At 44.0% G+C, this 23,255-nt stretch overlaps 1 protein-coding gene across 1 annotated transcript in view; it reads right to left on the bottom strand.

Moving 5' to 3' along the window:
- The window catches only part of KDM3A (lysine demethylase 3A), a 44,855-nt gene extending 23,087 nt beyond the window's left edge, over positions 1–21,768 (bottom strand). The window contains exons 1-6 of the mRNA XM_040335233.1: positions 21,404–21,768; positions 18,727–18,905; positions 3,459–3,614; positions 2,883–2,993; positions 1,637–1,739; positions 1,380–1,504 (exon numbers count right to left, since the gene is read on the bottom strand). Of these exons, the coding sequence (XP_040191167.1) occupies positions 1,380–1,504; positions 1,637–1,739; positions 2,883–2,993; positions 3,459–3,614; positions 18,727–18,897 (666 nt within the window). The 5' untranslated portion in view covers positions 18,898–18,905; positions 21,404–21,768. The remainder of the gene's footprint in view (positions 1–1,379; positions 1,505–1,636; positions 1,740–2,882; positions 2,994–3,458; positions 3,615–18,726; positions 18,906–21,403) is intronic.
- Between the last annotated feature and the right edge of the window lie 1,487 nt (positions 21,769–23,255).

Here is a 23,255-nt window from a genome sequence, read left to right as displayed (position 1 = left end):
TCGGATCGATCCACCTGTCCGTTTTCAGGCGGATCCGAGCGGCCACCCATTGACTTCAATTGGCAGGCGAATGTCAGCGGCGATGTGTCACTAAAATCAGATGTAGGGCGATAAGTTAAGCCATCCGTATAGCGGATCAGATGAGATTTGCTGAAAACAGATATGCTGTCTGTTTTCGCCCGATCTCCCCATAGGAATCAGTGGGGCTCTGACTGGCCCTTCCCTGCTCAGTACGCAGAAACTGACCTGTCATCCACCCACTTAGCAGGGATCAACTGGGCGATCCCCTGCCGATCTGCCCTGTGTGGAACGGGCCTTATACATAAACATTAAACAGATTGATTTTTTTTTTTACACAACGGATCATGAAGATCCCTCTACATCAGGCATGTCCAAAGTCCGGCCCCCCTGTTGATTTAAAATGGCCCCCCTGGGGATTTGGATATATGTATTGTTTGTGGCCCCCAGGGCCACAAAAGATATATACTGTATTTACTGGCGCTGCCTTGGAGGGGACAGGACGAGCGCCATCAGATTACATGAAGAGAATCTCCTGTTTTCTCAGCAGCGCCTCTATTGGAAGTCCCATCTCCTGGGATGCCATTGGATGACTGTTCTGTCTATCATAGGAGGTGGGACTTTGTATAAAAGAGGCCACAGGGTAAACTAGAGATTCTCCGGTTTGTAATCTGTCGGCACTCGTCCCGCCCCCCTCCCCCAGGCTGCAGATTGGCATCGTTGAGGCTGCACTCATGGCAATGGTGAGGCTGCATTCATGGCAATGGTAAGCCCGTACGTGTTATACGCCGATAAATACGGTATATCCAAAGAACACGCCCAAGCTCATCCTTAGTCCTAAGCATCGCTCTGGGATTCGTTGGGGCCGCAAAAGAAATATATACAGTATATCCAAATAACACGCCCAAGCTCATCTCTTCACCACACACAGCCACAAAGGCAAGAGAATTCTTGTTGGGCAGTGTATTAGTGCTCAGGCGAACACACTTAGACCGAATTTTAATGGTTCAAAGAATGTCAGGCAAAATAGTTGGCCCTCACGCATATTCACTTAATCAAATCTGGCCCTCTTTGAAAAAAGTTTGGACACCCCTGCTCTACATGTATAGCCAACCTACTACAGATCCATTTCTAGTGCAAAATGGAAAATAAAAAAAATCAAGGCCAAGGGATAGGACTAATTCCAGCAGCTAGAAATCTGGTTATTACTTCCACTACAGATCACCTCATATTTAGGGATGTCGGGTTCAGTATGAGGAACCTTCTACTCATAGTAAGCAAGAAAAACAAACAATAGTGTGCATGCAGGAACAGTGCTGGCGAAACCATGAAGACCATATTAAGTTCTAATGGATATTTACCTGTTCACATTTAATCTCCAGAGTGCGAGAACCTCCGTTGGCATTCAACACTGTGGCAGTGAACCACTGGATTCCTTCACTCATGCTGTAAACCTTTATAGTTGTCCCAATTAAATTCTTGGCACCTTCAGAAGTAAAACATTATTACACACTGCACACGCAAAAGCTACACAACTGCTGATTATTTCTGAAAAGAGAAGACCAATACTGATCGCTCACTAAGAGTCTTTTTCAAACGCAGTAGAGCGTGATCTCACCTTGTAATATGCGGCTCTCATCCACATTTTTTCTTATCAGCTCCTGAAAAGCCTTGTTAAAAGTCCGGTTTCCTTGCATAAACTGCTTCAAGCTGTCCCGATCCTAGAATTATAAGCAGTTTGTAAACAATTGAACAATTCTGCACAGGATAGATGGATCTTAGGGAGGAGGCAATATATAAAATGGGTGTACACTACTTTTTCTTGGTTGTATTTGTAAAAAGCAAATGAGTGAGTTCATTAGGAGAATTAGTCTTCACATTCTTTGTTTTTGCAATTTTTTATATAAAATATGGTCAAGAAATGAAAAAAAAAAAAAAAAAAAAAAAAAATTGTAATGATTAGGCACCACTAGGCGTGGCATACCCGGTTATCTTGTAAAACAATTTAATTATTAACGATTGAACATCTTAAGAAAAAAAAACGCTAACATGTGGGGGGACAGGACTGTGGACAGACAAAATTATGAGGTCTACCACCTGTGCTAAACAACATGCTTTAAAAAAAGGAACAGGATTTTTTTTGTTGGGTTAAAAGCTTTAAGTCATAAAGCTTAATCTTCCTCTATGGGCCTAAACATTACCAATTTTCTGTTTAATCCCTAAACAGAAAAAATAATAAAAAACACTTCTGGCTAAAACAGCTATTAAAATGTTGTAAAGGTACAAGTTTTCTCACCTTAATGCATCCTATGCATTGAGGTGAAAAAACATTTGAGGATTAGTGCCCCCTCCCAAACGAGCCTCCTTTAACTTACCTGACCCCTCAAAAAGTCCTGCGCCGTAAACGCACTGGCTTCTCGGCTCAGTCAATTGTTGATTGAAAGCAGCACAGCCATTGGTTCACGCTGCTGTCAATCACATCCAATGACGCCAGGGGGCGGGGCCAAGTGATAGTGAGCGGCTATAGCTGCCGGCTGTATCACGGGAGCGCGCCCCGCAAGAACCACCATGCGAAAGACCTCACATGAAGGTGGATAGTTCTTGCGGGGAAGAGAGGAGGCAGGCTCCGAGTGACCCCAGAAGACCAGATTTGGGGCCACTCTGCAAAACGAGCTACACAGTGGAGGCAAGTATAACATGTTTGTTATTTATATAAAAAAAAAAAATCTAAAAAAAAAGGACATTCGAATGATGGGCGGCTCACATGCCGGCACCTTAATGTAGGCCTAAAGTCAAAATTGTACTAGATCGTTTCACATAGCTGCTCCCTGAACTAGAATAAAAACAATGAAGTAAACATTTACCCGCACAGGCTTCACAACTTCTGTATGCATGTAGACTTTGTTCTTGTCCCCAAGAAACTGTATGCAGGTCATGGGTTCCATAGATACTTTGGCCACCAACGGCTGAAATTGCTTTTTTTCCCCCAAGAAAAAATAAATAAATAATAATTCAGAAACTGTGTAAACACTACCACAAAAAAAATTAAAATGTTAAATATGAATCTGCCACTTTAATGTCAGACCATAGGTGCTACTAGATCTGCACGATTCTGGCTAAAATGACAAGCATGATTTTTGCAGTGTGCGGGTACCAACCGGTCATCTGCCGGCCCAACCAGCTGTGAGAACTTTTTGCACTCGTTAGAAAGAACGATTGTAAAATGCTGTTTTGAAAAATCGGGAAAGGTAAAAAAAGATTGTGATTTAGATTCTTCACGATTAATCATGCAGCTCTAGGTGTTACATTTAAAAAGGTAATATACATTTCTAGAAGATATACTAATGAGCCATTTTTTTTTAATGAGTCGGTGGCATACAACATTGGGTCTTTCTGCCATTTCTTCACAACCCAAGGTCACTATTCAAGCCGATACTCACCATTGCTGGACAAAGCACAGATACCGAGGGGTTACTTGGACACTGGCGATCAGCCACTGCCAGGCTGTGCTCAACCAAGAACAATTGGACTTGGGGCCCAAATATTTCAATCCATGATCTGTTCTCCCAGGATTCATCTTCAAACTCCACACAGACCTTAGTGGAAAAAAAAAAAAAAAAAAAAAAAAAAAAAAAAACACAGTATAAGAAATGATGTAGACACAAATTAATGCGTGGCACTAAAACTATATTTAGTGGCAGACACGTGCACGACTTCCGTCAGTATGACGCTGCACAACACCGACCGTAGCTCCACCCACAGACACACAACTGAACCACAGCCAGATAAATGACTAATGTATGTCTCAAAGCCTGCCGACTACTTCCATCTAGATTCAATTCCATGCCAGTTTTAGTCAGCAGGACTAAAAAAAAAAAATGTTCTGAGCAACCAACGTCCTCTGCAGAGCAACACACAAAAGGAGGCTCAAAAAAAAATCTTGTAGGGTTAACTACTCAAATTAAGAGTATGAGCTACCATCTGTTATTCTTAAAAGGTTCCTATTAATTTTTGCAAAAAGTGGACCATTCTGGAGCTGTGCTTGGCATTCAGACGCACACTTTTTTACGCAGCCCTGCACTCAACTGTAAAATGCAGGGTTCATAAACAAAGCCGGTCCGTCTACACAAACCTTCAACACTCCTCAGCACACCACGCCTAGCAACAGCTGCTTCTTGCCATGCCAAACTATTTTTAACGTTCATAAATTTCCGTTTGAACGGCATAAATGTCCACGTGTGCGTAGAGAAAAAAAAACACACACAATTGAAGAGCTGCAACTGTCATTCCCTTTTTATTTTAAAAAGACAAAAAATCAAAGCAGATGCAAAATAAAATCCTCACAAAAGGTAGTTAAAGGTGTCAGGAACTAAATCTACAAAAAAATAAAAAGGAGATAGATATATATAAATAAAATAAATAGATAGCAATACCTCATTGCAGAAGAGATATACAGAAGGGACCTAGCGTGTATAATACAGACTTGCCCGCTTGCATCTTTCCAATGAATGAACACCGAGATGTGCACTTCGGCATACATTCCTGGCTGTGCTGAATCACTGGCTCCCATGTGCATGCACCTCCCGCTGACCAATCTAGAGTCCAAAAACCTGGCACCCAGCGTTAGCCCAAAGGAGAAGACAACAGTGGCCAGTAAGGGATGCCAAAAGCTGGCCATACATTATGCAATTTCCTTTAGGATATACTCGAGTATAAGCCAAGTTTTTCAGCCCTTTTTGTTTGTGCTGAAAATGCCCCCCCCCCCCCCCCCGGGTTATACTCCAGTCACCTTTTTGCGCCTGATCTCCGGAATTTGGGGACCCGGTACCAGCCGGCCGTAGTGGGCAAAAGTTTGTTGCCTGGGGGACCTACAGCCGGGGAGCACCGATTTTTCCAAGCCGGCACCCCTTCCATAGACTCCCATGTTAAACTGTCGTCATTTCTCTGGTGACTTTGGGAACCCGGTACCGGCCGGTCGTAGGTCCCCTGGACCCGGAACTAGGCACAAATGTAGCCCCATTTCTTCTCTATAAGTGTGCAAAGTTTGTTGTCTGGGGGACCTACGGCTGGGGAGCATTGATTTCTCAAACTGGGCACCCCTTCCATCGACTCCCATGTTAAACATCAGTCTAGGCACCGGCACAGTGAGGCAGCAAGCAGTATTTTTAACAGTTTCAAAAGATGTCGATAACTGCTGACAAATAGTCATTAAAATTCAGAATGAAAAATGTTAAAAACTAATTTAGATAGAGACCCCCCCCCCCTCTTTTTTTTTTTTAATCAGTTTTGGGCACCAGAATTTTTAATTTTGATGCACCATTCTGTGTAGACATCTAGAAAGAAAAGTCTAGATTAACATTTTACAAAAAGTAGTCATCAATGCAGATTTAAAACCAATCCAAAAAAGAACATAAGTCAATATGATAAAAAAAAAAAAAAAAAAAAAAAAATCAGATGGGGGGGGGGATGCATCATGATGCTCCTGTAACTTCCAGCATCAAATGAAATTGCATTCTCACATCTACATAGCAGGATATGATTGTGTAATAGGACTGCTATGTTTGAAATGTATACGGTTCTCCCAGCAGTACAGCTGGAGAGAATAGGATCCCCTGTAAACTGCAATTATTGCATTTAAAAATAGTGAATGGAAATCTTGGCAATACACGGCACATGGATGTGTCAGAGATGAAGTGACCTCCCCAGGGAGGGCGGGATTTATCTCCACACCCACTTCCAGTGATGGGAGGGGTTGATCACCATGTGGCTGTTTGTTTACATGAAATTGTCTAACCAGCAGGGGGACGGGATGAGTAATCACTAGAAAAGGGTTTCGTTTTTGCTGGGTAATCACTGGTGGCATTGCTTCCATTTTATTGGGATAAGAAGATCTAACCACAAAATCAAAGTCTACAGGGACACATTAGGGTTAAAGCTGAAAAGCTTCCTGCAATGTTATCAAACTGAACATTTCTCACTATTCAAAGCCTTCCCTAGATCACCTGAATCCGGGACAAGCAAAAGCCTACAAATGCACATTAAACACGGACATAAAGCGGCGGTATCAGAATGGTTAGTGGGGCATGGTGACCATAAAGGGTTAACAGTTTATAAAACGCTAAAACAGTTTGAAAGCCACATTTTTAGTCCCAAAACTAGGAGGGAAGAACTGAGTTTTCTCCCATCCCCCAACCAAATTTTGCATTTCCAGTCTTCAAAGATTAGCAGAAAAACAACTTCTCATGAAAGAAATGTCACAATTCTACTAGAGTACATCCAGCTTAAACGCAATGAAATCCATGCACAGGCATTAACCATTCAACTGCAAAAACAATTAAGTTACAAAAAATAAATTTAACCATTTCCTACATCATGCTTTGCGACACCCCTTTAATCACAGATCCCTTTAAGACAGGACACAGTTATACCCACTCAGCCCATGTAATGAGTATTACCACAGACCAATCTGGGAGCCAAACATTTTAGGAAAATGCCATTGGGGTTTCCTTTAAAGCATCTCCAAGCAAATAGTCTTCATCTGCCATTCCCTAGGAAGCCAAGGGCAATGGAGAAAACTGCTTTTTCTTGTGCAGGTTGCTGCCCAGCCATCCTCAGTTCATACATTCAGATCAGCATTAGTTAAATGGAGAGGTGGAAATTCTCTCTATTCAACACAGAGGAACCGTTCTAAAAAAAAATAAAAAAATTCCGGTCTCAGGGAGCCCCTGCTAAAAAAGGACTACAGTATATAGCTACAACTCATGATTCCGTTGGTGTAATGGTCAGTGGGGGGGGGCATGCTCCTTACAATTGCGGGCACTGAATTACCCCTCACAGATAGATAAAAAGGATCAATGGTGTGTGTCAGTGGGAACCTACAAGAAGCAGAAGTTGCTCAAGGAACTCCTAGCAACCTCTGCAGGAACCCTAGAGTTTTATGGAAACCTGGTTCACACTTGGCAATTTGGAATCACCGTAATGCTGCCTGCGAGTCCAAAATTGTGGTAAAACGCACACTCTGGTGCCAGAATTCTTAATGGCACCCCAAACATGGGGCATATTTGCAGGGATTATCGCACAACACAATAAAAAGGAAAACATGCCTAAAGCAGGAGCTTTTGGGTGACAAATGTGCCATAGGGCAGCTCACGTGCCATAGGGAAGCCCACTGAAATGAATGGGCTTCCCTACGACGCAACAAACATGAAAATCACACTGGGGGAAAAAAAAATTATCGTAAATAAAACACACCACACATGGGAATGCTTGTTCTTGCCACACCAAATGTGAACGGAGCCAAGGTAGATTTGTGTCCATAGTATAATTTCCACTGATAGATTATTATATTTTTTTTATGTGAAGTGTAGTATTTAAGACATGTCCCATGCTCATATCCAGTTCTATTCCAAGCTATATCTAACCCAGTATGAGGAAACCTGCTGGAACCGGATTCCTTCCTCCCCATCAATGATTTGTTCGCCAAACCACTGACTTGTGACTACATATTCACCTCCACAGTTAATTCACTAATCACACTTCCTGCTCTCAAACGGCTTGAACTGGTTTGCTTTGAAATGTTAAGTGATGAAGACGAAAAACAACACACACACACACACACACACACACACACACACACACACACACACACACACACACACTACAGCTAGGATTGCCACCTCATCCCTTTAACCACTTGCCCACCAGGTAAATTCTGGCACTTCTCTCCTTCATGTGAAAATCACAATTTTTTTGCTAGAAAATTTATCAGAACCCCCAAACATTATATACTTTTTTTTAGCAGACATCCTAGGGAATAAAATGGCAGTCATTGCAATACTTTTTGTCACACCGTATTTGCGCAGCGGTCTTACAAGCGCACTTTTTTTGGATAAAAATCACTTTTTTGAATTAAAAAATAAGACAACAATACATTTTGCCCAATTTTTTTATATATTGTGAAAGATAATGTTACGCCGAGTAAAATGATACCCAACATGTCACGCTTAAAAATTGCGCCCGCTCGTGGCATGGCGTCAAACTTTTACCCTTAAAAATCTCGATAGGCGACGTTTAAAAAATTCTACAGGTTGCATTTTTTGAGTTGCAGAGTAGGTCTAGGGCTAGAATTATTGCTCTCGCTCTAACGATCGCGGCGATACCTCACTTGTGTGGTTTGAATACCGTTTTCATATGCGGGCGCTACTCGCGTATGCGTTTACTTCTGCGCGCGAGCTCGTCGGGACGGGGCGCTTTAAAAAATTTTTTTTTGGTTTTCTTATTTATTTTTATTTAGTTTTATAATTTTTTACACTGAAAAAAATAAAATAAAAAAAATTGATCACTTTTATTCCTATTACAAGGAATGTAAACATCCCTTGTAATAGAAAAAAGCATGACAGGTCCTCTTAAATATGAGATCTGGGGTCAAAAAGACCTCAGATCTCATAATTAGACTTAAATGCAAAAAAAAAAATAAAAAAAAAAAAGTCATTTTTTCAAATGACAAAAAAAAAAATGTTTCTTTAAGAGGCTGGGCGGGACTGACGTTTTGACGTCACTTCCGCCCAGCAGAGCTATGAGGACGGGTGAAGGAGATTTCTCCTTCAGTCCCGTCCCCGCTCAGCTGCCGGACACATCGGATCCCCTCCGCCGCTACCGACGGCTCCGGTAAGCGGCGGAGAGCGCGGGAGAGCGGCGGGAGGGGCCCCTCTCCCGCCACCGATAACGGCGATCTCGCGGCGAATCCGCCGCGGAGACCGCCGTTATCGTGTACACCACCGCCCCCTGCAAAGATGAATATCTCGGTTGTGGCAGCAGCTGCTGCCGTTATCGAGATATTCAACTTTAAAAAGGAGGACGTCTTTTTGACATGGGGCGGTGGTCAAGAGGTTAATTTCAAACACATATGAATTACACAGGTTCTGAGGACAATTTAATGCAGAAATAGCACAGAGCTTAAATTACCACCATAATCAACCACAGAACCTGTGTAATTCATACGTGTTTGGGTTGAAAGGGATGAGGGGGCAACCCTAGCTTGCCAACTAGCTAGGGTTGCCAACCCCATGATTCCTCCAGAGATGGCTAGGGGATCCCGACCAATTGATTTAAAAGATTTAGCCATCTTCAAAAGGATGGACTTTTCCACTGACACGGCATGCACGCGTCGTCCCACAGACCATCAAACGCCCAGTCAGCTCTATATACTGTAATTATTATTAGAGGTTCCCTAAGACATGAAGTTTCCAGGGTTCCTCTTCGTTTAAAGTGTTGAGAAAGGCTGGGCTATAGCTTCGACCACCATCCAGCAAAAAGGCAACATATAGCAAGTCATTTCTCATAGAATTTTGTCATCTGTAACGACACGTAGAGATGCAAAATAAACACCTAAACTAACAAGCCAAAATGTATATTTTAAGAGCAACATCTCTGTGCAATATTTAAATCTATTGAAGTGCACAGCTGCCAGACTAATCCGCTCTCACACATCCTCTACTCCCCCAACAGCCTGCACAAAACCCCAGCAAATTCCTTTTATAGTATGCAATTTGCAATGCAAGCACCCTCCCGTCTCCTCTCTACTCATTCCTGCAAGAGGGAAAGGGAGGCAGTCAAGTCAGGCAAAAAAAATGTAATTGTAAAAAGGGTCCAATTTGGAGATGGCTGACCCAATAACAGAAGCTTGCACTTCCATGCCTTTCCAATGATAAGGCAACAATGGAGCAACAGATTAGAATAGCTTATAAATTGCAAAACTGCAGGAGCAAATTGACTGCAAGCATGCATGGCCCATATGCATGAGGTCTAATTCTACAAAGTTACAGTCATTCATTCAGACTTTTCTTATGAAAGAGCTTGCATCATTTCCTGATTTGCCTGTTAGCCTATAAGAGCAGACCTGAAACTGAAAGGCTGAAATTTACTGGCTGGTGGGAGGAGTCAGCAAGAGTAAACAGCCGACAGACGTCAGGGAAATAAATGCATGCCGTTCTGATATTCCAACCAAGACATTGCAAGTATCTTAAAATCAGATAGAAAGCAACGCATGGATTTAATGTCATGGCAGCTTTGAGACTCTGATTGTGCATCCGGCAAGCCATTTGTTTGCATTGCAAATTAAACTTATATGGGGTGGTCAAATTATTATGGAATTCAAGAGCAACCCTGTCCATGCCAGGTACCAGCTCAACAACTAGAGGAAACCTCAATTTTGGTGCCAACTGTAATTTTTAAGGAGCAATAGCTATCTGGATCAAAGTATAACAATTGCAGTCCTGACCCAACACTGTGGCCTCGAGCTCAGAAAAAACACAGAAAGGATTGAAACGTTCTGGCCCATGTTAAAAAGGAGGTCCACTTGTGGTGCTTTGGTTTTCTCTCAGAGTAAAACACTGGTTAAACCAATGACCCAAACTGATTTCATGGCCAACATCAGGGACCCCAAACTGGATGCTGCAAAAAGCGGAGACTGATACAAATGGCCAATGCCACATACAAAACAGAATAAAAAAAAGCAGGTAAAAGGCACTCTCCAGGCCAACATGCTTAAAGCGTTACTAAACCCAGGACCCTGCATTCACTATATCTGGTCTTCCACAGAACATGGAAATGCAATTGGTTTATTAAATATAAACTGCTAAATACCTTTTCTCATCGGCAATATATAGCAGTCTTGTGACTTCTATCAGTGTCTGGTTAAAGCTTCTATGAGTTTTCATTCTGCTCTGACAGTCCTGAGGCTGCAGGACCCCTGACCCTCTGTTTGGACAGTGCTGATCACATGCACTTTCCCCAAGAGGGGGGTGGGGGACACAACTCTAGCAATACACACCATACTGAACATGTGCACAGTGACTCCAAAGCCTTTATCTTACCAGGAGATGATTAGGGACAACGGAAAGAGAGAGGATGAAATCAAACAGCGTTTTTTCTTTTTACACAATTTGAAAAATGTAACCCCTTAGGTTTCACAGCGAGTACAAGGAGCATGTTTTACTGCATATACAGACCGATATTACGGTTGTGGGTTTAGTAACAATGCAAACCAATTTCACAGAGTAAATCACTGTGGCCACCATTGCCGATCTTCTTGCTTTCAATCCAATACCAAAATTCTCAATGGCCACATGTGCTGAAGCAGGCAGACCCAATGCAAGGTATACTTTACATCCCAAATATTATTTTGCCTTTCCGTGTGTTTTTTTTTTTAAACCCCAGGAGGTAATCCTTCAGCTGAACACAAATAAAAACCGCACACAAATACACAAGGTCATTAGCAATATTTCAAAGCACTTCATGTTTTCTTCATTTCCTGCTCATTAATCCATAATACTCAATTCATATAACTGCATATACAATGTAATAAAAAAGGCTTGCTCATCGACTTTGCGCACGATAATGTCATGTTTGGCAGGGCTACACCCCTCACATAACACCATGACTCACGAGAGCAACAAGCTAGCCTGGCGCTCCCCTCCCCAACTGTATGCTGAAGAATCTGCTTGTCCCAAGTTTACACACGATAACAACCCCCTCCTCTGTAAGGCAGACGGCACGTACACACAGAGGAACTTGCAAACCCACAGCAGCTGGGGGATGGGGGAAGAGAAGCAAAGCAGCAGCAGCAGCACCATTGCAAAGGACATTCACTAGAAAACAATGGCTCCGTCTCTCACCACTTGGGCTGGGTCACATGGCTTCTTACACACACAAAAAAATAAAAAATTAGCCAAGCAGGCGTGCAACAAAGGACGTGTCGTTAATCACTAAACTGTAGACAAACCACATAGTTAACTTTACAATGTGAAGAACATTTTATAGCATAATGTACTGTTCTAAATCTCCATATTCTGCTTACTATACCAATCACACTAGCTCCCAGAGAGATCAGCACTATTTTGCTCAACTCTGCCTGGTAACAGATCGAGAAAATACTACGTGGAAAAACAAAGTTCTGCACGCACGTACACACACACACACACACACACACACACACACACACACACACACACACACCTCTCCTGGGGGACACAACCCCGACACTGCCATACAAGGAGCCCCAGATGGCAAAAAAACACAACAAGTTCACCATCAGGCAGTCACAATGTCCAAAAACAATAAAATAAAAAAAATAGTATTCACGACTTCCATATTGCACTTAGTCTATAAATACCAATATTCTTTAAGCAAGTCACATTTGCAATCCAGCACAAATATGCATCCATGTCTTCTAGAACAGTCCTCCAAAACCAATAGTTGTGGAAACGCATTTGGACTCCACATTGACTTTGCGTAAAGACCAATAGCCGGTCCTATTTTTGGATTCTTTTGGACCTGTCCTGATGCAGGGATAACATGACCCATGTTCTTTGACGGCTCCAAACATTCATGTTCCCCATACAAAAATAGACAACCACGAACCCCCCGTTAAAAGTGGTCTCTAAGCCCAAAACCACCCATGATCATAACATTAAGCATGATTTTAATAAAAAAAGCTAATGGTATTTCTCCAACCCTCATCTACTCTTTCAGACATTTCTATATGCTACAATGTTGTATATTCTCCTAATGTCCTCATTGTACACAGCATAAATCAATGACACAACCGAAACACACAGTATACAGACATAGTTTTTGATGTCAGATTCTGAAACTAAATCAGATTGTAGAGGCAGCCATATTGTGGGCAGAACCAAGCTTCCAGTGTAGCCTATCAGGTTCATACTGTCAGTGGTGACCCAGCCCACAAGATGGCTGCCTCCAGTTGTCAGCTGCAGGTTTGTAGAATGATCTCTTAATGCCTCCTTTACTCAGTGGCAAGCTGCTTGTCTCCATCTAGTTTGACTTGCAGCTTTAGCACACAGTGTACAGCACCAAGCATTCATTCACTTCTGGCCAGGTCATTAACCCACCAGTGTGAGCGGGACTTATGGAAACTACAAGAGACAACTGACAGCAATTTTCTAAACAAAAAATCTGCAAAAATATCAAGCACTTGTACATGTCCTGTCTAAAAATTGGAGTATTCTTCCTCTACTGGACCGTTTGAGATCGGACACAACGGACATGTTTCTTTGTGCTCCAATTAACCATGTAACTACTTGGCTCACGGAAGCAGCAAAGACATGACTCTAAGTGGCATTTCCAAACAATGCCAATGGCAGCTGGCATATGCAGAAGCATTCATACAGGGTTGGGCACAGAAAGAACAGCTCATTAGGATCAGCACACCATACTGATTACTTATACAATGAAAAAGGCCATTAACCCAATACTGTTTTTTAAGGGGGGAGAATGGACCTACAAGAGCGTCTCTTCAACATTCTTCCAGTTCAGGTTTGGAAATGAAAGTAAGAATTTGAACGGGTCTCAAGGTCAAGGGCAATTCTAAACACGGTTGCTTTATTTTAGGCAGTGAAAGATACTAAAGTTTGGAAGGCAACAGAAAAAATAAATGGGACATATAACAGGACCTTTGAATGTTAAACGTGGGCAACTAGCTGTGTCATAATTAAGCACTTCATTGGAGGTATCCAGAAATGTAAGATTGCCATAAAAATTTGCGATAAACGGGTTAAAAATACAGTGCATTCAAGATAAGCACGGTGACCTCGATGTTCCGTTACTGGCTAATATTCACAACAGCACCCCATGTGCCCGGAGGTTATATGCGCCCTCACACGAGAGATTACTTTTCAGCTGCTCTGGTTTCCGTCAAAATTCCAAAAACATACTGGAAGTTTGACTGGCTTCCATTTCTCTTTTTTATACCACTGACTGGCTTCCATACAAACTCATGCTACTAATGGTAAGCTATAAAGTTTTCAAAAAGTTGTCAACAGTAAATAATGAATGATAATCTCATGGTCATACGTTAATAAAAAGAGGCATTCTAAAGAACCAGCATGCTCAGATGTTCAACCAGGAGGACATCTACACACGTGTCTACAATACTTCCCGGCAAACAGACTAGTTTACACTTTACCAGAAACAATGTAAAATACACAAGAGTTTTATCACATGGCCAAGCCATTTAAATTAAGTCATTCAGATTTACAACACAACAGTCTTGCATATCAAAACATAGAAAGGACCTACGACAATGCCTGTGCCACCCTCCCTAATGCCTACGCAAATAGTGACTCTCTAGAAAAAGACAATGCTTATCAACAGATTTGCCCCAAAATATGAACAGCCATGCTTGCTGATCAGTGTCCCAGGCTCCATTCATTTACTTATTGGATAGGAACAGTACCCAACCGAGTGCAAGGTGACAGGTTTGGCTGGCAACTACAAAATGGCACTATACTTACAAAGTCAAGTTTTGCTTCAAGTCTAAAAGTAAAAGCTTCCGTCCCCAAGCTGAAGAAGTCCCCGCCTACAGGACGCAACGTGTACGGGGGGGGGGGGGGGGGAGCCTTGTCCGACATCACCTGCGGCCATCATTCAGATATGTTTGCATAATCGGAACTTGTTCATGAGTGCTTTCCTTGTGCGTAATCTTTATATATTTTATTGATAAACAAAGTTTATACTGAGAGCACTAGATTGTCCCCTTCCTCTCTTTTAATCCAAACACGTGCTGTGGAAGTTTAACTGATCTATCATCATTATCATCCCAATGGATCTTTTGGCATAGTGACCTGTTTCAGGTCAAATCAATGAGGTGAGATTGTCTGTGGTGGAGGGACCTGGATCACTGCTTCATTGTTTGCATTTGCCGGTTTCACTTGTGGGACACTGCTTTTCTTGGACATTCCATATGTGCATGTAGTGACATTCCTGGATATTTGGAGCAATATACCAACGAATGGTGATCTTGGATGATCACACACGGACAGTTAAATTTTAGTTAATTTTATTGCACTGCTTCCAATTTTCATGTACTTATGAGGTTTTTTATTTGAATTACCCAAGTGTTAGCTTGCATATTTAGTATTATTGTATGCATGTTCCTGCTCTGAATACTTTGTCTAAAAGTAAGTCAGTCCAAGCTGAAAGTCGGCACACACTAAAAGCATGGGTTAATCAACCTCAGCACTCCAGCTGTGGTAAAACTACAAATCCCATCATGCCTCTAAAAAGTCATGCCAGTCAGTCCTACATTGTCTCATGGGACTTGTAGGTTCACCACAGCTGGAGCGCAAAATTTCCCTACCCTTGGTCTAAGCACCTCAAAGCCAGGTGCTTCCATGGACGGTAACTTATTTTGGTTATGACCCTGCTGTTTCTCTAACATTTGGTTCCTTCACTCCCAGGATTTTCCAGAAAAATCCATAACAGATAAAAAAAAACAAATCACCCTCCCGTTTAAAGGAAACTACAGAACAAAATCCAACTGCATAAAAATGCAGAGGCACGCATCTCTTTTAGACAGCAAACTCAATAGCCAACCAAATTCAAAAATACAGGCTACCAAGAAGGTTGACTCATGTCTACCTAAGCTTTTTTTGTTTTGGACAGTGTCACCAAAGTTTGATCATCTCTAGAACATACTCAGAGGCGATGGGAACTTTTAGGCTTGCAAGCGTAGCCAGATAAAAAAGTTAAACATTTAGGCTTGGTTCACACACTGCCACAACCTGAAAGACGCGCGACTTCCCCAAGAGACTTCCTGGCGATTTGAGCACTACTTTGAGGCACAAGTCAGATATAAGTTGCCTTGAAGTAGTACAGGAATCTTTTCCAAAGTAAAAGCGACTTCAGTAGTGCTAATTGACCAACATGGGATGCCACGTGGTTTAGGGGGTCTCACGTTGGATCCCAATCATGGCAATGTAAACTGAGCCCACGTAAGCTTAATAGCTCCGGCAATGTGGCTTCCACACAGCAAGTCTTCCCTCGATAGGCACCCAACAGTAGCTCAAACCGAAGATTGATCGGTCAGTTCTTACAGCTCTCTGCCCAAGCTCAGAAGATTTTCCCTCACTTTTTATCTTGGGACCGGAAGCAATGAGAAACATTCCAAACAAAGACTGACCACAATAAAGTTTTGTTCTTTAGCAAACAAAGACAGTAAAAGACTGTCGTTTGTGTATCAATGGTGACATTTGGGTTAATTAGTGAGTGAAAATCTCCCAAGCAGGGATGCAACCAAAAATAAAAACCTGAAAGGGGGTTACAATAATTTAGAGCAGGGTTTCTCAACTAGGGTTCCTCCAGAGGTTGCCAAGGGTTCCTTGGTTATCTGAGGGGCAGAAATTGCTCAAGAAGATCAAAGTTGTCATTGGGAACCCATTTGTAAGGGGATAATTCTTCTCAATAACCACAAGTGTAAGCAACATTCTTCCCACTGACCACCACACTATGTATCATGAGTTGTAGAGATAGTACATTTTTAGCAGGGGTTCCCTGAGACCAGAAAGTCATTTCAAGGGTCCCTCTGTGTTGAAAAGGTTGATTTATCCCAACTACAACCAAAGAACACATGGGCCAAGCTGTCATTCCTGACACTAATAAAGTTCTAAATCAAACTCTCTCCTCCCCCCAAAACACGCTAGTTGTCTACATGTCTTGTCCAGAGAGGGCCAGCTGACAATTGCTGGACCTGGACGGGTTCTCGACTAATAAAGTAAACCCCCCCCACCTTCTTTAAATGTAAAAGTCTCTACAACCTACTGATCACGCTAATTACCATAGATCTAATAATTTTAGCAGGAGGTCCCTGAGAAAAAAAATATTTCAAGGTTACCCCAGGTGTAAAACTGCTCTAGGATCATGAATCCCTACAAAGCCTAGAAGACCAGTGTTCCTCAACACTCTTTCAGTCAAGGCACCCATTAAAACTCTGCACAAATCTCAAGGCACCCCATTGTATAAATGAAAAACTATTGATTTTACATAACAGCCACATTCACAGGACACCCAAAGTTAGAGGCGATTTATTCTTCCAAAGCAAATATAAAACTTTTCACACTGTTACTAATATCCCAAGGTTTCTCTTCTCCCTCACTAATGTGACCCCCCCCCCCACCCCGTGTTGGAGGGGGGCAGGGGAGGTCAAACAAGGATGCTGTGTAGGTCCCCAATGTCCCCTTATCAACCAATGACGTTGTTGATTGTTAGTACCCTGGTGGCTAGAAGATTGTAATGGTGCACAATACCTTTGACTAAAAACCGTATTTATCGGCGTATAACGCGCACCCCAATTTTAAGAGGGAATATTCTGGGAAAACTATTTTTTTTAGTCCAAATAGTAAATGGAGTTAAAATTAAAAATAAGATGAGCAGCAATGTGCAGCAAGCAACTCAGAGAGCAGCTCTTATGTTCAAGGAGATACCCAGTACCTTAGGGCTTCTAGCTGTCAGCACTCGATGGTGGAAGGGAGGGAGCTGGAACTCTCAGACGCAGGCAGCGCTGACCGGGACTGAAGCGCTGCTTGGGGCTTCTATACCTAATTGTTCAGCAGTCTGGTGAGTAGAAGGGTGAGGAAACCCTTAAACGCGGGCAGCGCGGGCCGAGACTGTAGAGCGTACCTATGGCATACCTCGGGGGGGAACGAGCGCCCGCCGGAAATCACAGAGCCGTCATCTCCACTCGGCTGTCACGTCACACACGCACAGTCCCGCCTCCACCATCGGACCATCTCCTGTGACAGACGGAACACTGGTGGCGGAGGCGGGACTGTGCGTGTGTGACGGTTGAGTGAGAGCCGAGAGGAGATGACGGCTCGGTGATTTCCGGCGGGCGCTCGTCCTTCTCCTTCCCCTCCGAGGTATGCTATCGGCATATAGCGCGCACCCGTGATGTTCCCCCTATTTTCAGGGAAAAAGTGCGTGGTATACGCCGATAAATACAGCAAATAAAAATTGGGCTTCATCCACCCACTGGCGTGTATAGAGTTTCTGGGGGGGGGGGGGGGGGGGGTGGGAATGGAATTTTGCCAAGGCACCCCCTTGTAGAAACCTGAAGGCATCGTGGTTGAAAAAGGCAGGCCTAGAGGATGCTTTGACTACCAAGAAAGAAGCATAGATTGGGCAACTGGAAATATAACACAATAACTTATTGTACAACCCAACACTAATTACTTCCAACTAGTAATACGCTATAAAGGGTTACACTAAAGCACCCACCCCTACCACTAGAAATATGTGACAATGAAAACCTGATAAAAGAAAAAAAAAAAAAGGTCTACAGTATTTCAACAAATACCACAACATGACATGCAGTATTGGAAATATATGTCAAGGTAAAATGAGAAAAAAAACAACACATGCTGTACTTCTCCGCATGGACGCTTTCTCTGTGTTTTAACTCTTTAGTTACACGACATGTTCAGGAAAACCCATTGATCTGCCAGAAATGCACTATGCCAACGATGTGGGCTGACAAACCATTTTCGCGGACTGAATGGTGTCAGCCATGCCCGATGTCTAACGATAAACTACTCTATTGCTACCACACTCCAATCGCTAACATAAAAGGTTAAATCATTCTGTAGTCTATGATAAGAACTAGGAGGGCTCTTTGAGACAACACAGGCGGAGTAACAGGACAGCTTTGAATTTCTGACATGATCAACAGGCTTTTTTTTTGCACTTAACAGATAATCACAAAATACTTGTCAATGGTAAGAGACAGCAAATAAAAAGACATTTATTGTTGAGATTTACATACAACAAATGACTACACACAGTCTCCATCAAGCAGCCGCCAAACATTTCCATATGATGAGAACAATAACGTAGACTTCACAAGCACCCAATTACCTTCAACTCGTCACAGCTCACGTCTTTATGGGAGGCAGCCCGAATGATGCCGCTCTTCCATGGCCAGTCTGCTACATCATCGACCTCAAGCGTTGGATCGTCCCCCAACACACAGACAAACTTCTGTCCCACCAGGACATTCATACTCTCTTGGTGCACGAGCACCATCATGGAGGTTTCTAAAGATCAAACAGAAAGAAACACATTAGGAGGATGACCTTACCCAAACTCAGAACAATTACATAAAAAAGCACTTTTCTTTATTAAAAACAAAAATGATTGAGTGTCTGTGTGGAGCCACTCTACCTTTAACACCAACGTCTAGTTTACGGCTAGGTTTACACATGCAGCAGCACAAGTCCCGCCCCTTCATTGCATACCAATGACAGCACGTGACCAGGGAGCATGTGGCTAAATATTTACATCCAGAGGCGACACATGGCCAGGAAAATAAGGGGTGACCTACAATTGTCACCCCAGTTCCTTTTAGATTCATAAAAGACAGATGTGATCTGACATATTCATTAAAGTATGGGATCTAACATATCCTATCGAGACAGGGTTCAGCACGTGACTAGGGAGCAGGTGGCAACACATGGCCAGGAAGATGGGGGAGGGGGGTCTGGACTTGTCACCCCAAAAGTTCAAACCCAGTTCCTTTACAGATTCACACCAGGGTGGGATCTAACATATCCAATATGGACTGGGTCCTGCACGTGACCAGGGAGAAGGTGGCCAAATATTTACATTTAGGACATGGCCAGGAAAATGGGGGTCATCTGGGCATGTCACCCCAAAAAAAAAACAAAAAAAAAAAAAAACAGTTCTTTGCCGATTAATAGACAGGATGTAATCAATATGACACATCCAACCGGGGGGTCCCCTCCCTTAACAAAAGACACTATGAAGGTGTCTGCCACTCTACATTAGACACCAATGTCAAGTCTATGACCAGGGACACGTCCCGCCCCTTCATTGCATACCAATGACAGCACTTGATCAGGGAGCAGACAGCTAAATATTTTACAGGTGGTGACACATGGGCCAGGAAGGTGTGTGGGTGAGGGAGACAACTTGACCTTGTCACCCCAAAAACACAACCCTAGTTCCTTAGATTCAGAAATGGCAGATGTGATCAATTTGACACTTTGCACCAGGATGGGATCTAACATATCCTACCAAGACCGGGTTCAGCAGGTGGGGGTGGGTGGTGGGGGGTCACCTGGACTTGTCACCCAAAAACTCAAACCCAGATTCTTACAGATTCATAAAAGGCAGGATGTACTCAATGAGACATCCAACCAGGTCAGGGTCCTTCCTTAACAAAACCACACTATGTAGTGTCTGCCACTTTACAACGTCAAGTTTATGGCCACGGTCATACATGCAGCAGTCCCCGCCCCTTCATTGCATACCAATGAGAGCACGAGAACAGGAAGCAGGTGGCTAAATATTTACATCCAGATGTGACACATGTCCAGGAAGATAGGGGGGGGGGGGGTCACCTAGACTTGTCACCTCAAAAAAACAACCCCGATTCCTTTCAGAAAAGGCAGACGTGATCAATATGACACATCCAAACCAAGATGGGATCCAACATATCCTACCGAGACAGGGTTCAGCGGGTGACGAGGGAGCAATGACTAAATATTTACATGCAGTGTAACAAGGGCAGGAAGATTTGGGGGGGGGGGGGGTCACCCAAAAAAATGCAACCCATGTCACTTCATAAAAAGGAAGATATGATCAATCTGATATATACAACCAGGATGGGGTCTCTGCAATCTGTCCAACCAGGATAAGATCCAAACGGGACGCAAGTCCAATGAGGTCCACCATCGGTGGTCTCCCAACCAGGATGATATCTAACCGCAATGAGGTCCACCAATGATGGGCTCGCAAACCGGATGAGATCCAACCGCAATGAGGTCCACCAATGATGGGCTCCCAATCAGGATGAGATCCAACCGCAATGAGGTCCACCAATGATGGGCTCGCAAACCGGATGAGATCCAACCGCAATGAGGTCCACCAATGATGGTCTCCCAATCAGGATGAGATCCAACCGCAATGGAGGTCCATCAATCAGGGGCTCCCAATCGGGATGAGATCCAACCGCAATGATGCCCACCAATCGGGATGAGATCCAACCGCAATGATGCCCACCAATCGGGATGAGATCCAACGTATCTAACCAGGATAAGTTCTAGTCTAACATATCCAACCAGGTCAGGGTCCAACCACAACAAGGTCCAACGTAACCAACTAGGATGCGATGCGCTCCAACACATCCAATCAGAAATCAGGTCCAACTTATCCAACCAGGCTGAGGACACCGATGTAACTCATCAATGGTGGGCAATGCCAAGGTGGTGACCAACATAGGGGGGGGGGGTCTACAAATCCGCGTACATGACCACCCATGTTATTTTCTGCTGTGTGACCCCATATCTTCCCAGACCCATACACTAAACTTTCATTGGTGGGGGTACAATGTGGCAATATTTACATATGGATACATTGTTGTCAGGTGCCCCTCCGAGGCTTTGTAAGATGTAATGGAGTCTGGAAAGGTGACAAGCATTGCAGGGCACAGCCCGCAGTCCTCCAGTACATAAAGCAGACGATGGTGCAGACTGGTGACTACAGAAGAGTGCGCTCCTATGGCGGTACTCACCGTTTATAGCCACTTTCTCATCCAGCGGTTGTCACCTTCCCAAGGAATAGGCTCTCTCTCTCTCCCCCGTCACCGTCTATTGTACTTAGCCTGCCCGGTATCCTTCCTCACTCAGCTCCGTACAGCAGGATACTACTACTATGCTAGAAGGAGAAGGAGGAGGCGGTACAATGCTGCACGCGTACTCTGCAAACCGCGCCTCCTAACTTGCCATTGGCCAATACGGGGTGGAAGGCGTGACTGGGCAGACAGCTGCCGTCTCCGATTGGGAAAACGGTAACGTCGATCAAGCTCGAGTTGCTAAGCTACCCAAGCGACGCTCCACCTCCCTCCCAAGTTATAAAGCGATTCCCTATAGCGCTGGGGGAATCCAGTGACGGCTCCCACTGAAAAAAAAAAAAACGTATCCCTCCGCCGCCTATGTAATAGACGTGGGCACGTCGCTCAGCGAAAATAGTCCGATTAGGAATGTGTTATTGTAGCTCCATAAACCGAGTACGGCTACTAGCGGGCGGCCAATACTTAATTCAGAGACGCTTTGTTATCGGCTTTACATCCTGTTACCAGCTAGGCGGAAGGAAAAATAGTCCCGGGCGGCGGAAGGAGCTCTCGCAGTTCTAGGGCTATGGATTACGTGCAGCTCCGTGCATCCGCAGCGGGGATAGCAGAGTCAGTTGGTGGGGGTGGGGTAGGAAGGCAGCTGTGGAGATGAGGGGAGGGGCTTCTCCCGCACGCGCCTATTAGTCACGTCAGACCCAGAACGAGGCTGCGCCCTGCGCCTTCCCCCCACACGTCTGCCATCTTGTTTTCACACGACGGTCTTGGTGAAGTAGACCGAGCTACGTCGTGTGAAGGCGGCGGGGAAGTCAGTTTGACCGCCCGGGCTTAGTCCTTGGGCGGAAATGCATGGGGACGGCCAACAGCCCGGCGCTGGGCGCGGCTCCCGCCTTGGGGAAAAGTCACCAAGAGTTCCGGCGGCCATTTTGTGTCCGCGTGTTGTGTGGTGGACGTGAAATGGAGGATGGGCAGAGCCCCAAGATGGTGGGGAGGAGAATGTGACTGGAAACCGCCATGACACCTCTCCATGTCCAACATTATCCAATGTACACACCCAATGAAAGGTCTACATGGTGTGATAGAACCAATAGACCAACCATGGAGGGACGTTACACTAACACATTGTCACACTGGGAGAAACCATTACTACCTCACTGATCACAATGGGGCAAACCATTACTATGGTCTACCCCACGGATCACAATGGGAGAAACCACCAATACCAAACTCATGACAATGGGTGCAACCATTACTACCCCACTCATATGACAATGGGAGGAACCATTACCAATCATGATCACAATGGGAGGAACCATTACCAATCATGATCACAATGGGAGGAACCATTACCAACCATGATCACAATGGGAGGAACCATTACCAACCATGATCACAATGGGAGGAACCATTACCAACCATGATCACAATGGGAGGTACCATTACCAACCATGATCACAATGGGAGGCACCATTACTACCCCACTCATATGACAATGGGAGGAACCATTACCAACATGATCACAATGGGAGGAACCATTACTACTACTACCCCACTCATGATCACAATGGGAGGAACCATTACCAACCATGGTCACAATGGGAGGAACCATTTCTACTACTACCCCACTCATGATGACAATGGGAGGAACCATTACCACTAACCATGATCACAATGGGAGGAACCATTACCAACCATGGTCACAATGGGAGGAACCATTGCTACTACTACCCCACTCATGATGACAATGGGAGGAACCATTACTACCCCACTCATGACAATGGGAGGAACCATTACC

Source organism: Rana temporaria, chromosome 1 (genome assembly GCF_905171775.1).
Source record: "Rana temporaria chromosome 1, aRanTem1.1, whole genome shotgun sequence".
Taxonomy (NCBI): domain Eukaryota; kingdom Metazoa; phylum Chordata; class Amphibia; order Anura; family Ranidae; genus Rana; species Rana temporaria.
Note: the sequence above shows the minus strand (reverse complement) of the source record. Positions and strands in the feature narration are given on the sequence as shown.